We start from the raw sequence: 15522 nt of genomic DNA on the forward strand, positions 1-15522 counted from the left end.
CAAAGAAAAAAATCGCACTGTTTTATAAAATATGAAAAAAACAAAAATAACAAAAGAGAATGTTGAGCAATACAGTTATGATGTGTAATCAAGCCAAGCCCAAAATCTCATCCGCACACGCAGTGTAGCATATTCACGTGTTGGCCATTTGGTGCCTTGTTGCTTTCGAGTTGTCTTTCCCCTGCATGGCTCTGTGGCAGTGCTGACTAAGGAGAGCTTACCTAACCAGTGAGAGCTCAGCGGATGCTACACACACACACACACACACACTCCATTGCTTCATAGCACAATATACAAAAATAGAAAACAAAAATACTTGACTGGTGGAATAGCACCAATGCTTTTGACTTTGAAAGGCTTACATGTAGTTTTGGTGTGCACCTTCCTCGCAGCCAACACAGCGTGCGACCCCGTCATCGAGGAGCACTTCCGCCGCAGTCTGGGCAAAAATTACAAGGAGCCCGAAGCGACGGCGACGGCCACCAACTCTGTGTCCATCACCGGCTCGGTGGACGACCACTTTGCCAAGGCGCTGGGCGAGACCTGGCTGCAGATCAAGAACAAGAGCACCCCGTCGTCGTCCGCCAGCAGTCCCAACTCGTCGCCCGACAGCCGCATGATCAACCACAACCACTCCCCTTCTCTGGTCTCTTGAAGCGGGCGAGAGAGGATTTCCAAGAGGGACTGGTCCCCGACACCGGCGCTCCTTGAGGGAGCGCCCAGCCTGCTGGTCTGCTTAACACAAATTACCCCGCTGAGGATCATTGGAGCAATAAGGAACTGATGAGGAACTTGAACGCGGCGCCCTTGCGAGCCTTCTGTAGTTATTTGTACATAAAGAAGCAGTTTTTCTTGTAGTTGGTTTTTGTTGTTGCTGTTTTGTTGGTTTAACTGTATTTGGTTATTCTGCATCTGAAAGACACAAACACGACCGCGCTCCCAAAGAAACCTCGAGCCCCTTTCACACTGCGCGTCAAAGCCTCGCCGGCCGCTCTGAAAGATCCCAGATGACACGTTTGATGGGGATGCTGGAAAGCGGGGATACGGGTGTGACCTTTGACACACGCCCTTTGGATAGGACTCTGGGCCAGGATTCGGGTGTTAAAGCCTAGTGTAGGTTTTCAAATTTGGCTTTCAAAATTCCAATTGGCCGTTAATTTATTTATGAATAAATGAGAAATATGGTCACTTCTCTTTTGGTACCATACCGCTTACAACATTGAACATATGTTCATATATGAACATATGAATTGCCGGCAGAATATTTGACTCTTCTACAATACTTAAGTATTGTTTCAGTATTTGTTTAACTCGAAGTGTGGTTAGGGTTCAGGGTTCAAGTTCAGGTTATAGTTTCAAGCCTGAGTTGAGGATTTTTCAATTGGGGTTATACTTTCAAGATCTTTTTGGATTCAAGATTGCGGTTGTAAATCTGGTGTTTGGTTAGTTTCATCATGCCACTGTTGATGTTCCAAGTTGGGATTTCAATGCACAGATAAGGTTTGACATTTCAGCTAGAGATTACAATTTAGGTTTGGCTTTCAAATTATCTTTTTTTTTTTTTAAGGGTTTCAAACAAAGCCTGATTTCATGTCAGGGTTAGTGTTCCAAACCGAAGTTTCAACTTTGGTTTTCAAGCCTATTCCAAGTGTGAGTGCAAAGCATACCAGCGCAAAAAGCAGTGTGAAAGTGTCCGCCGTTTCTCCCGGCTCAAACGAGCGACAGACGATGATGCGCTAACGCTAACCGTAAAGAACGAAAAGCTGATGTCAGAAGGACGGCGCCTTGAAAAAAAGCCGCCCGATGCTCTTCACTTTGGCTCGGTAAAGTTTGAAGGGCGAACAAATGCTTTTAACCCATGCATGTGTTTTTATTTTGAATAGCTGGTATCTATTAGTAAGCATTTCAACTACTTTTAATTAGCCTTTTTGTTATTTTTTTTTTCCCTGGACGTTCTCTTGTAACACGCGTTAGACAATATACACTCACTGCTGGATCAGTTGTACTCCATGTTGTTATATCGTTGATGTTACTATACTGTGTGTGTTTATTTTTTTTTCTTTTTCTTTAATTGTGTGCTAGCAAACATCTCAAGCTAACCGATAGGCTCTGCTTATCATTTTGCAAACAAAACTGAAAAACGCGAGCGTTGATGTTGAGCCATCAGTGGGAGCTACTGCATGCATCCTTGTAACGCGGCATACTCGGACGCCCCGCTGGCATCTGTAAAGTGCTTGCCAAGCAGCACGGTTCGTTCGGTACGGTACTCAGTCTTGAGTAATGGCTAGAAACGACTTTTCGGATGATCTCATTTGAGCCCCGCCCACCCTCTTTAAAAAAAAAAATGAGCAAGTGTGTCTCTTCAAATTGTGGGTTTCATATTTTGAGGGTTTCAAAGCAGTGGTTAGTGTTTCAAATTAAGGGTGTGGGTTTGACCCAGGGTTAGGATTTCAAATTAGGGTTTTGAGTCAAGGTTGCAATTTGAAATTACATGAGCAGGGTTGCGGGCCTTGGTTCGGGTGTTAGATTGGGGTTTCAAATTAAGATTTGGTTTTAAATTAGGATTTCAAGTCAGTCAGGGTTCGGGTATCGAGCAATAATTAGAATTTCAAACAGTCCTTCAAATTAGGATTTGAAAGGTTGCTCATGTCAAGCTTAGGGTCCCCCCAAATGAACTTTTAAGCAGTGGTTGTTTTTTAGTTAGGGTTTCAAACTCAATCGGTGTTTCTAGCTCCGATTAGAGTTTGAATGTAATGTTCGAAGTTGTTTCAAACTCGGGGTTGAGTTTTAAATGACACATTACCCAAGCAGTCCAACATGAGATCCACGTTTGATTTTGTGTGCCACAAGGGGCGGAGTTACAAAGCAATCCATTGATTGGTTAATGGAGAATCGTGCATGAGTGGGGAATGGAACAGGAAGAACACGAAATGGCTTCCCCCTCCCATTGCTCTCGTCATTTCTCTTTTCGTTCAACATTCGTGAAAGGCTTCCGTACCGTACTGAACTGGACCGATCGTGGAAACGCTCCCAACATGAAGCGTCTGCCACACATTCCATTCTTAGTGCGTAACAGAGGACTACAACTAAAATGGCGGCCGATGTTCGCAGGAGCTGAGCTTCTGTTCGCGTTGAAACGTAATGTTAACGGCTTGCGCAATTTATCATTTCACGACCACGCTCTCATTTGAAGGCTGCCTGTATGCTACAACACACACTGTAGGAAAGATGACTTTTTTTTTTATAGTAAGACCATCACTACGCTGTGCGTAACGGATGTACAGAGAAAACAAATCATAGGTATTTTTCAAGGAACAATTTGTTAATGATATGTAGCTATTTAATTGTTTTTTTTCTTCCTGTCATATAATCTTTTTTTTCCCCTTCATGTTGAAAAAGTTGATCTTTTTTGTTGTCTTGAAAAAGGTTCGAGTGCAGGAACACACACAAAAAAAAGAAAAGCCACTGGACATTGTCAGTGACAATCGCTACATCCAGCAAATATTTAATTAAGTAAAACAAATGTTTGGCCCCAAAAAGTCCGGTGACTTTGCCACTAGGGTCAGCACTGCTGCTGGCTGTTTCTTCATCCACGTCTCCCCCCACCAAATCATTTGTCAAACAAATGTGTTTTTAATCAACGTGGGCGATGCGGTGACCAATCAAATATTTTGGGGTTTGCCACCCCCTCTGCCCTTTTTTTTTAAATTTTATTTTTTACAAAGTAGCAAGTACTTAGTGCTAGGATCACTCTCAAATGTAAAGCAAAAAACAGTTTGTGGCTCTGTGTCTCCTACTGAAAAGGTTTTGGCAGGCCACCTTTTTTTGTACGTAAAGTAGCCTCGATGAACAATAAAGTGCTTTTAAATCACCGCCTGATCGACTGTGTGCTGCTTTGTGAATGATGGTCCCTTTGAGCAAAGACACATCAAGACATAAGTTCAAGTTTTGCTCCAATATTTAGTTCCATACACACCGATTAAACTTAGCACAATTAAATGACATCCAATGCAAGAGGATTTACAAATAGGGAATAAGTACAGATATTGCAATATTTGTTTTATCACACATAAAAATAATACCGTGATTGAGTAACAAACACCATTTGGTCGCTGATGACAACACAATTTGTCACCGACGTATTTTGCAAAAAAAAAAAAATTAAAAAATAGGTGAACATTCAGTGTGTAAATATCACAGTTTCACTCTCAAAACACCAGAAATTATACATTCAAGGTGAAACAATTTTTTTGTGGGGGAAAGGGCGTAGAGTTTGCAGAAACTTGTCGTAAGATGAGTGTTTTGGTCTTCCCGCCTGACAGGTCTTCCTTGGTGAATGATTTGTGGCTCAAACAGACATGATGGCTGTGACATTCCAATCCTCATGATTTTTGGTTCCTTAAATGCTCTCGTCATCGCTCATATCCCAAATCTGATGAAAAAAACATGATTAAAAACAAATTAGGAATCAAAATTTGGGACAAAGTCAGAAGGAATTTAACACCATATGTCATATATTTAAAAAAAACTGCTCAAAAGTAATTAAAACTAAGTAACTGTGAAACAACAATCTATCTATCTATCTATATACAGTACTTTTTCCTTTGTTTTTTTTTTTTTTTTTAAATGGCTGGTCGACCAGCATGACATGAGATACAGTACTACCTCGGCTGTCTTGAGTCTGACCCAAGTTATCCGAAGTATCTGTGAAGAAATTTGGTTGACTTTTTTTTGTTTTTTGGCTGCCAGTGTGCAGACTAGAAACAGTGAGAGGGCCTGTGACACCTACTGCAGCCATCTTAGGTCGGACGAAGATTTGATTTTTTTTTTTTTCGCAGCCAACGCGGCAATGACAATGTTACTTTTCACTTCAGCTACAGCGATACGGAAAGTATTTATCGTGCTTCACTTTGGACATATTTTGCCTCAGTCTCAAACAGAATAATTGTTTAACCCCCTCCACAAACAATACCATACATCCTGATTTATATAGCGCTTTCACAACAGCTGCAGAAACAAACAAAGAAAAAAAAAACACAACACTGATCACACTCTTCTGACTTTTTTGGGCTCATATTTGGGGGTCTGCTAGCGCACCAACTAAAAAGAAACGTGTTTTGAACCCCCAATAAAATGGAGGATCAGCTTGTGTTCTACTTCAGAGGGTTCCGCTGTAATTACAATCATGACTGAAGCCTTTATTATCAGGAAGTGGCATGAGCATGTGACGCGCACGCACGCACAGACACACACGCACACACATGCTCAAGCTCCTTGGCAGCACTCTGTCGGTAAACAAAAGTGGTCTTTTCGTGGCAGTAGATTCTTCACATTCCCACTCGGTAAGACGTAATTCGCATGCCTCTAACAGTGCCTGGAATGTTACACACACACACACGCGCACACATTTGACACATCCATGCTGCATTCCTTGGAAAGCGCTGCTTCAAACCTCACAGCTGAGCCGTGGATTCCAGTGCGAACCTCGGTGGGGGCTCGCTACTCAACTTTGTCGTCATGCTGACGCGAAGGCCTCATTCCATGCATTTTATTTTATGATTGACTTTTTTTTTTTACGATGTTCGTACAAACGCACACATAACATAAAACTAATTCAAACCCACATTTTAATTTGAACATTTTTACTGTGCGTATTTTAGGGTCTGTGTACATGCATATGCCTTTAAGGGGCGGGGCCTGGCACGTTGTCATGTCGGCGAGCGTGTGCATGTGAGCTGTGGCTAACAGCAGCTTCAGCGTTAGTTTGTAAATTGTCGGAATGAAGGGCAATTACTGTACATAGCGTAGCATTTTGTGTATATAGATGCCTGTAAGAGGCGGAGCTTGAGGAAGAACATCAGGAGTTAAAGTCCGGTTGGCCGGATGTAGCTCCTTGTGAGTGTTCTCATTTTAGGGTACATAAACCAACTCAATTATTTCTCCAAATTGCTCAGCCTTAATATGAAAAACTGGTAGCAGACAAGAGTGACCCTCAAGACAACTTCATTGTGGGCCTCCAGCCGGAAGATGAGCCACTCGGACGCGGGGCGTCATCGGGATGTGGTTTTGGTGTGCGTGGTTGGCTCCGGGCTGCTGCATTTGCCCTCACAGTGTGGAGAATGAGGACAAATTCATATCAAAGGACAACATTTGTGCTGGCCAGCCGGCATCAAAAGGACGGCGGGCAAAGAGCTCTTTGAAAGGCAGTGAGCCTCTCAGGACGCCCGCCAAGCTGCGCTCATCCATGTGTGTGTGTGTGTGTGTGTGTGTGTGTGTGTGTGTGTGTGTGTGTGTGAGCTGAACAAAATAAAAGACGAGGGAAGTGGGTTAAGTGGGGGGGGGGGTTGTCTTATGTAACATGAATAGGCACAGTAAAGTGAAGCCAACAAGTTGAGTGAGCCGGAAAACGTTAACAAATGAGTGTGAAATCATTTGCAAAGTAAGATTTATGCCATACCTCGACTTTTGGGATTGTTCAATTATTCAGTTTTTTCCCCCACAGGTGAAATTTGCGGTCAACAAACCAACAAATTAACGATGGGAATAAATGTTGACCGAAATCTTCAAGTCAGAGACAAAGTTTCATTTGGCCAGAGCCACACTCCTCGACTGCGTTTACAATCAAAGTGGATCAGTAACTATCTTGTTTACTATGAATTGAATATTTTCTTGTAACCTCATTAGCTTCTCGTACATAGATCAGCCACGGCAATCACGTTTCAGCCCACTGCGGGCAAAACGGGATGTGGACGTGAGACAGCATGGAGGGACAGGGTGCGCAAAACTGACAGGCCGTGATTGCCATGGTTGCCCGGCGAGATGTCCAAAAAAACAACCGTACCAGCAGTCCCGGTGCATATTCGAGATCCGGTCAGCTGTAATCAAACAACTTGAATCCAACAAAACGGGAACAGAACATGGATGGGGTCCATATTTCTGCAGTGCTTGTCACATTTTTGCCATGTTTGTTTTGCGTTTTGCTATGTTTGGCCACAAATATCTGAAAAGGCCGTGAGAAAACTGCCATGAGGGGGAAAAAAAAATTGGCCAAAATGCCACTCGTTTTGGGAAAACTGTGCTGCTGTGACAACTGGGATCATAATGTAACCCCACTAGCCAACTAGATCAACTACTGGTTGAGTACTTTTTGGGTAAGCTAACGACCTAACGAACACACTAGCTAGCTAAATAATAAATTAGCACTAATAAATTAGTTAGTGAATTTACAAGCAGGCAAACACATTAAAACCGCCTAGCATCTTGAATCTCATTCACAAGATACAAACAAATGTAATCTTATTCATGTATATTAAATATATGCTTATTCATATATTAAACGTGTAGGTTGAGTAGCACACCACACGAGAAAGGCATATCAACTGGACAGACGAATATAGCGCGATCACACACTATGGCGCTCACTAAAAAGAGATTGGCCATCTCTAAATGTGAATGTGGCTTATCGCTGCTCCCTGGCGTAAAGTGAATACGTCTCTCTGCTAAAGCTGCATGTAATGTGTCTGTGTTTACCATCAGCTGTGCGGCTGCTGATATCCCAGCACTCTTAATCCCGAGATGGGATCGGACGCATGAGCCAATTAGCCGGAAGCTGCCATCATGACCACTTGCGGCCAAATCGACACCGTTGATGGTTGTCCTCGAAACAAATACGACGTCTGGAAACACTGTGTTAGTATCATTGTTATTTTCTTTTTTTGCCTTTGTCTGTTTTAAAGGGTTCACTGCAGCTAGCGCTTTCGAGTCAAGCATGAGTCCGCATGTATTAACGCCACCGCGAACTCTTGCATTCTGAAACATGTTTGCGCCATGATGTCTCGCGGTCTCGTCTCAAGTATCGATTTGATTGCGCTCGACATTGAGCGTGAAATATGACAACATTGTCGAATTGCATGAAACAATCATGTTGAAGGGTTGGATCAATGCATAATTGAAGTTACGGTTAAAGGTTAGTTGACGAGAATGTAGTTCTCATACACTCAGCTGTTATTGATTTGTATTCACAAAGCATAATACTTGACATTTTGTTGTTATTTGAATAATTTGTTTTTGTAAGTCTGTTTTTGAAGACTTTTTCAGGGAAGGTTTGATTATTTTTCCAAATTAGCCTTTTAATTGCTTCATTTATATGATCTTAAAATATCACATCTAAAAATGATCAGATTTTACAGTACACAAAAAAATAATTTGACCAAATTCACCAAAATTTAGATTTTGTGGGGGTGATTTTCTTTGCATTTCAACTCTTCAAATATTGATTTAACGCCTGGACTTAAGCACAAGTGGAAAGAGTACAGATTCAAGTGAATGGTGCAAAAGTAAAAAACAAAAGATTTCTTTCTTCAATGAAACGGCACTATGTTAATCTACAAAGAGAAGCGAGAAATCCATTCCGATTTTTTTTTTTCGATCTGGACTCGGGACCGACAGCAGCTGAGTCTGAGAGCACTGGCAGAGAATCGAACCGTTGACATCTGCACGAAAGGCAACCACCACAACACTTCCAGTGTTAGCACAACGAAAACCGTCAGCAATGTTTACGGTAAGCAGCCTTAGCGTACATGCTGGTGGGCTCCCGGTGGGCGCTCGACTCACCTACGCAACCGCCGATGGGCTCGGCCATTAAACACACATCTGCTTTACATATTAAAAGTGACACCAAAGCACAAAGTAGAGCTTTCATCATAGAGGCTGGCTCCATGTAAAATGCAATTAGTGGGCCACACACGCTGATGTGGTTTGCGCTGCCAACCAAGAAAGAAAGAGGAGGACTTTTATGTCTAATTTGTCTTTTTCTTTTTTCTTTTTTTTTTGATGACAAAAAGCAAACAGAGATGACTGCAGCCTTCCCTGTTTAATTGACATAGTTGAAATGTTGCAGGCTAGAAAAAAAAACCATATGAGGACAATGCGTGTCGGTTTTGGAGAGAAGAACGCAGAATAGGCAGCAGTCTGACCGATGTCGAAGCTTTAATTAGCGGGGTGCAAATATGGAGAGGGCAACAATGGATGTCTATTTTCAGGGCTCCATATGCTCTATGTGTTGTTTATGACTCTTTTTTGTGAGGGATTTATGGAGCCAGAACACTGCCATTTGAGTTTTGGATCTGCAAACTAATTTTGGGATTCTACCCACATTATTTATGTACACGTGTACTGTGTGTGTACATACCGGTGTGTGTGTGTGTATATATATATATATATATATATATATATATATATATGGAAAGAGAGAGTGAGAGAGAGAGACAGACACACACACACACACACAGTGGCCATATTTGCCATGACACTCAAAATGATGCCGTTGATGACCTCATGCGACATCCTGACCACCACCACATTTCTGGGGAGTATGGCGGGAATCTGCAATGCACGTTGGAGACGGTTTAAAATGGGGCGAGACGGGCAAAGGTGGGTCGCCCTGTGATGCGCATGACCCGCAGGTTTCAAGTGAAGTACAATGCAGCCTTATTTGGCAGGTGCTTTTAGCAGCACCATGTGATTGGGTTTGTTTTTCTCCCCAAGTCAAAGTGGGAAAGTGTGACTTGTCTCGGTGAACAGAACACGCCAGAAACTCAGCAATCTACAAAAATAGAAGTTCAACAATGATGGTTTCGAAAATGCTAACAACATCTTAACTTCAACAAAAAAATTGTTGTCGATTATTCTCAGAACACTTTTTTATTTTGGCTGCGTTTGTTCGGACTGACTCACAGAGAGCCACATAAGCGTCTATTCCCGAAAGGAGCACTTGTCCATTTCCGCCATCGATTGTTCCCGGCCTCGATAGACCTCTCACGAGGGGAATGCCGAAGGGAGTGCACGACCTCATCGCAGGGACAGGAAGAGGAAGAGATGGGTGTGGAGAGAGGAAGAGGTGGGTCCGAAGAATATTATGACCACCGGGGTTAAACCTTTGGGTCATTCCGTGTCATTTCATCCACTGCCTCCTACCTGATTATCTCAGAATGTCCTCTAAAAATTCCAGTCAAAAGACATACTTGATAATCGGAAAAAATCCTAAATATTTCTGTCAATATTTTTCTCATGAAAATCCATTCCAAAATTGGAATGTCAGGCGCGCGCACTTTTGTGGTGACGATGGACCACATCCAATATTCACGAAGCAGTGGCCTGCGTCGCTGACGCTGCTGATTTCATCACCGGCCCTTTTTTCACAGATTTACAGTGAGTGGTATCGGTGTGTAGTATCGGAGTGTTTAAAAAAAAAAAAAAAAATCGATTCAGAGTGAATGTACAGATGCAAAATATCGGTGTTCTGAATTTTAAGCTCCGTTTTCATGCTTAGTGTTGTAATGAGCCCAAGAATGTTGGGCTACAGCAGAGGTCTACTGGCTGTAGCGAATGTCACGTTACGCTTCTTTAGACAGAAAACTATAGGAGCTAGATTGAGCTGAAGAGTCACACACAAACACGTCTGACAGAGCTCTCTCCGAGTGTCCTGAACTTCTGTTTCCCTAAGTCGAATTATGTTGGGCTATGGCGGAGATCTGCAGGGATGCAGCTGTGCTTTCTTTAGACAGCGAGAAAATACCAAATTGTTCAGAATTGTTCATTGGTGTGACCGTGTCTGTGAATGACTATTTGCCTATCGGCGCTTTGCTGGCGATTAATCCAGACATCTGGAAAAATCTGGAAACTCTAATCAGGCTCCTTAACTGCTACAAAACTGAGGGGGAAAAAAACCCCCAACAACATTGCAATTTCCTCTCCCAGTTCTTCATTGAGTGGGGACTATTTTAGCCGATGATTTGCAACACATCAACACATTAAAAGATGTTACGGTAAAGAGTAGCTGACATGCTATGCGGTGACACAAGAGCGTGAGTCGTGACGTTTGAGTGCACTTTTTTTTTTAACTTCCTTTTGCTGGGAACAGAGCTTGTAAGGCAGTCCCAGCAAAGTCACGTAGCCCCATCAAAAACACCCCTTTTCCTCCCTCCCTCGTGTTTTCATAAACTGGGGTTAATCCAACAAAGCACCTGCACACACAGCCCAAAGCTCCATGCTGGACCTCGTCATCACAGAGCAAAGAGGGAAAAAAAGTGCTCGTCTAACTTTCTGCGCATTCGCTCTTCTTGTCTATTTTGTACCTTGAGTCCTGCCCCCACTCCCCACCTTGGCTTGTCTCTCGCGAGTTATAAAGGCCAGCTACAACAACAAACCGAGTGGCTCTCGGCCGAGTGTGGTGGCCTGTGGAGCAACAGCTGAGTCCTGTTGTTTCTCCTGGGACTCCGACAGACAGCTACCCACAAGGACCCTCATTTTTTTCTTTTTTTTCCCTCAGCTACACTTTCCCTGAAATGTTTTGCTCTCTCAGGGGTCACATGTTGGCTTTGCTCTGAGATGACCTGACTTCAATGTTGATTTTTTTTCTCTCCTTTTTTTTTTGTCCCTGACCGTGCACATTGTGACAAGAAGAAACAAGACTGTGACACATTGAGCATAAAATAAAGGCCGATGTTACAAATTTGAAACAGCTTGTCAATATTCCGCTGTTATTTCGTTGACTTCTACGCTTTGGTGGAGAACTCTACTGTCGCACGCTTTGTCATGCTCTCACTCTGTGCTTCATTGCCGATTAAATCGGGTGATTATGGCCAAAATAATCGGCCAGATGTACTCTAACCATTTACAGCAGTCTTACCCATGGAACACTGGCTTCATTGTTTTTCATACATAAATCGATACCATCACCGTTGTATCCTTAAATTTGGAAAATTACATTTGTTGATAAGCACCTGTCAGTGAAAACAAATCAATCTTAATTTTTACAAGCAATGCAAGTTGTGGAAGAAATTGGTCTGTATGGCACTATTTTACACACAACCATAGTTTGTAAAAAACAAACAAACAAACAAACCGAAAAATAAAAATAAATAAAACCAAAGTGTAACATATACCTAAGATACGATTATGTTAAATATAATGCATTCAACTATTGGTAATATCAGTCGATACATTGCACCACACAATGCATTCTGGGAACCGAAGAGTAAAGTTATTTTATTTAACCATATATTTACAGTTGACCCCCGATATTCATGGGGAATAGAGACCAGGCCGGCCCGCGAATAGCAAAAACTCGTGATCTAATTGAGACCTATTTAGATGCATTGGGGGAAAAACATTTGTATGCATTCTAAATAAATAAATACATAAATAAAGTTATATATCGGCTGATTAATCAGTACAGAGTATTTTTTCATCTCGATTGGGCCCTACTTTCAACACTGCACTCGCTCAGTGTGAAAGGTTGCGTCGTAGCACAGAATGACGACAGCGCCCCGGTTGCCAATTTAGAACTGCTGACAAATTCGTGCCAGGAAGTAAAAATGGAGACGTTTTCTACTGGTATCGAGAAGTAGTAGTCGGGCACCTCTGCAAGATGTAGGTTTCATTGCGACAAATGAAAGCCCTGAGCTTGCTCATTTTAAGGAGGAGGAGGATGAGACAAGCAGCAGTAAAACACAAGGGAATGGTGCAGTCTTTCCTAATGGCTCGGTGGGGATTATTAATCGTGTACATGAGCTACAGTTCCGCCAAGACCGCTTCAAGGTACAGTATATTTTGGGTTGAGCAGCAAGCAGTGTCTTCTCAAACTCTATGTCATCTCTAATTTGTCCCAAAAGCTCAGGAGACCAAATCACCACATTTATTAAGGCGGCCTCCACTGTCCTCATTCCATTACATGTAATTAAGTCCACCAAAATATCGCAGAATTCTCGAACAGATCATTCGAGGCACCTTGTAGTCGCGGCAGAAGTCCTATTTCCGCGCTGTCCAGCAAAGCTTGATTCCGTGGTGATCACCGGTGATCAAATACACAATGAATAGGCAGGCCGATAGCACGCTGCACTGTGTTAAGTGCAGTGCGAAAAGGGTGCTAGAACACTGCAAGGAAACACAGGCCCAACTAAGTTTTGTCAAACTTCTCAAAGAGGCTTATGGAGATGGCACAAATGTTTCTAACCAGTTGCGTCACAGCCGCGTGTTACACAAAAGCCCAGAAGAGAGGCACAAGAGCGACAAAAATCAACAACATACAGCAAAATAGCTGAAAGATTCTTGTGCAACACGGTGACATCGACAATTGGCATTGAGACAAGTCTATGACTGCCACGGTCTTGTTTCTTTATTGTCACACCTCGTAATCTGCCTAGTTCCCATGTCCCTCTTCCTGTCCCCCTATCAAAGACCCGCAACTCCTCCGGTAACTTCTCTGACACACTTCCTGCACACTTGAAGGTTATCAACACATTTTCTGAGTCACATTCGCCAACATCACAATTTTCACAACCTAGCTGGAAACTAAATATTTACCTCCCAAGAGTTTTTATCTTGATCTGTGACCAGGATTGCACAAAAACTAACAACAGAGTTTGAGGTACCGGTAGTTCACAATCTTATTGACAGTGCTTTGACGGCACAGATTAGTTTCACTCCCATGTTTTTGCAGGGGTAGATTTGGAATCAGCACAAAATATTCATCTAGAAAAGTTACTTGCATCTCTCTGATGAAAAAAATGGAGCAAAAAAAAAAAGTTCACCAGTGTGATTGACTTTCGTTATGAATCCCAAATAAGAGTTTAGGCCTCAAGAGCTTCTATTGTTCTACAGCTGTGGTCCTCAACCCCCGGGCAGCGGGCCGGTACCGGTCTGTGGGTCCTTTGGTACCGGGCCGCACAGAACAAATAAATAACTTACATTACTTCTGTTTGATTTATTTCAGAATCTGAAGATGTTTTATTTTGAAAACTTACCGGATTTTCGGTTAGATCCGTCTACAGTAGTTTGTCAAAAGGGGTGTTCACACGGCACACATTTGCTCCGGCGCTGCACCGATGTATTTTGTTGCGATATATTTTGCACCGCAGCAAATGGAGCGTTCACACGTACAAAGCCGCTGAGCGTGTCTGCACCGGCACAGCGTCGGTGCAGCCCCACTTGCGTTCACACGGCAGTTTCTGCAGCGGAGCAAAACGACAGAAAACAAATGAGCTGTCGTGTTGGTTCTTTTTAAAACGTATACACAACTCAAGCGACTACTGGACAGGAATGTTCTTCTCCTTCTCGGTCTCCGTGCCTTCTGCTCTAGAGTGACCGCCCCCGAAAACGTAAATCAACGATGACTTTAATGACACTCAGAAAAGCAAATACGTAATGCGCCAAACAGAAAATCAAGAGAGGAAATCACAAAATAAATTATATGGGGAGCGGGGGGTTGTGGACACACAACAAAGGAACAAACTACACAAACAACTCCGAGACAGTCCAGTCTCCTACAAAAGGAAAGATGTTACCAGCCAAGTCTTGTGTCGTTATTAAACAAACACATGACGGAAGTCCGACAGAGCGCGAAAGCAACGCATTCTCGCCGTACGTAAACTCTTCACAAGCATTTGCTCTGGAGCAAATTTAACCCAGTTGCGTTCACACGTGCAAATTTACATCGGTGCTGCTTCGCTAACAAGCATTTGCTCTGGAGCAAATTTTTAAACCACCTCCCTGAGATGGATCAAATTTGGTCCGGTGTAAGCTGTTTTACGGGGCTACGCCGGAGCTAATTTGCACGTGTGAACGCTCTACTGGGGCAGCCCCGGCGTAGCACCGGACCAAATGTGTGTAAACTTTCATGATCCTTGTTGAAATCTGAAATGTTACTGAAATGTCAAATTGTCATGGGCAAGAAATGATGTTGAGATTTACAGGTCTACAGTGTGTCACTCTTGACGCAGGTCAAGGCGCGCTTCTCGGTCACGTTATTGCTAAAATGAAACCCAGGAGCTAGCAAAATGAGTAAAAAAACAAACATCTTTGGAAAGTTTTTTGGGGAAAGGGAAAAGGCCCAGATAGGAGTCTTTCAAGCAAAAGAAGGCTACATTTAAGAGACGCTATGAGGTGTCCGACTTAAAATATGGGTTTATCTCAACGGGAGATTCCCACGCATCTGCATATGTGGCGATGGCGAGTCGTATTTTTCATTCACTTTGTATCTTATTTTGAAGGCACATTTAAACATTACCATAGTGACCAGAGAGCATTGCGCCCAGATAGGACATTCCTCGTGTCATGATTCGTGTTTATTATTATGTTTAGAAAATATCGCAGTTTTCATGCGGGTCATATCATATTATTTTGTTGTATTTGCCCGCCACGCCTTAAAGGCCGGTCCCTGAAAATATTGTTTGTTCTACAGGATATCTTAGTGACCAAATGTAACCATATTTCTGCAAAACAGTGGCCAAATGAGCCCTTACTCAACTGCTGATGGAGGGGAGGCGTCACACATGACGTATCTAACCAAACCTTAGGAAAGATTGCTAGCTTAACACTAACAGACAATGAAGGTGTGAAATTCATTCTTGATTGGTGAACCTTGGTAGACATCTACCCTCTATTGAATATCATTTTCAATGGTGATGTTAAAGACCAGACGAGCTTGAGGCCTTCCTGTTCTGCTGTGGTTGGGCAATATTA

General features: G+C 42.8%; 2 protein-coding genes across 4 annotated transcripts in view; one reads left to right on the forward strand and one right to left on the reverse strand.

The window, feature by feature from the left end:
* Positions 1–3872, forward strand: part of vgll4b (vestigial-like family member 4b) — a 36315-nt gene extending 32443 nt beyond the window's left edge. For both annotated transcript variants that reach the window (XM_086117148.1, XM_086117147.1), the window contains one exon: positions 393–3872. In XM_086117148.1, coding sequence (XP_085973274.1) covers positions 393–655 — 263 coding nt within the window. In that variant the 3' untranslated portion in view covers positions 656–3872. The remainder of the gene's footprint in view (positions 1–392) is intronic.
* A 68-nt stretch (positions 3873–3940) lies between these two features.
* atg7 (ATG7 autophagy related 7 homolog (S. cerevisiae)) overlaps positions 3941–15522 on the reverse strand; it is a 45357-nt gene continuing 33775 nt past the window's right edge. For both annotated transcript variants that reach the window (XM_086117146.1, XM_086117145.1), the window contains exon 19: positions 3941–4432. In XM_086117146.1, the coding sequence (XP_085973272.1) occupies positions 4400–4432 (33 nt within the window). In that variant the 3' untranslated portion in view covers positions 3941–4399. The remainder of the gene's footprint in view (positions 4433–15522) is intronic.

The sequence above is a fragment of the Hippocampus guttulatus genome, chromosome 8 (assembly GCF_054856545.1).
Source record: "Hippocampus guttulatus isolate MCC_2025c chromosome 8, RoL_Hgut_1.0, whole genome shotgun sequence".
NCBI classification, from domain to species: Eukaryota; Metazoa; Chordata; class Actinopteri; order Syngnathiformes; family Syngnathidae; genus Hippocampus; species Hippocampus guttulatus.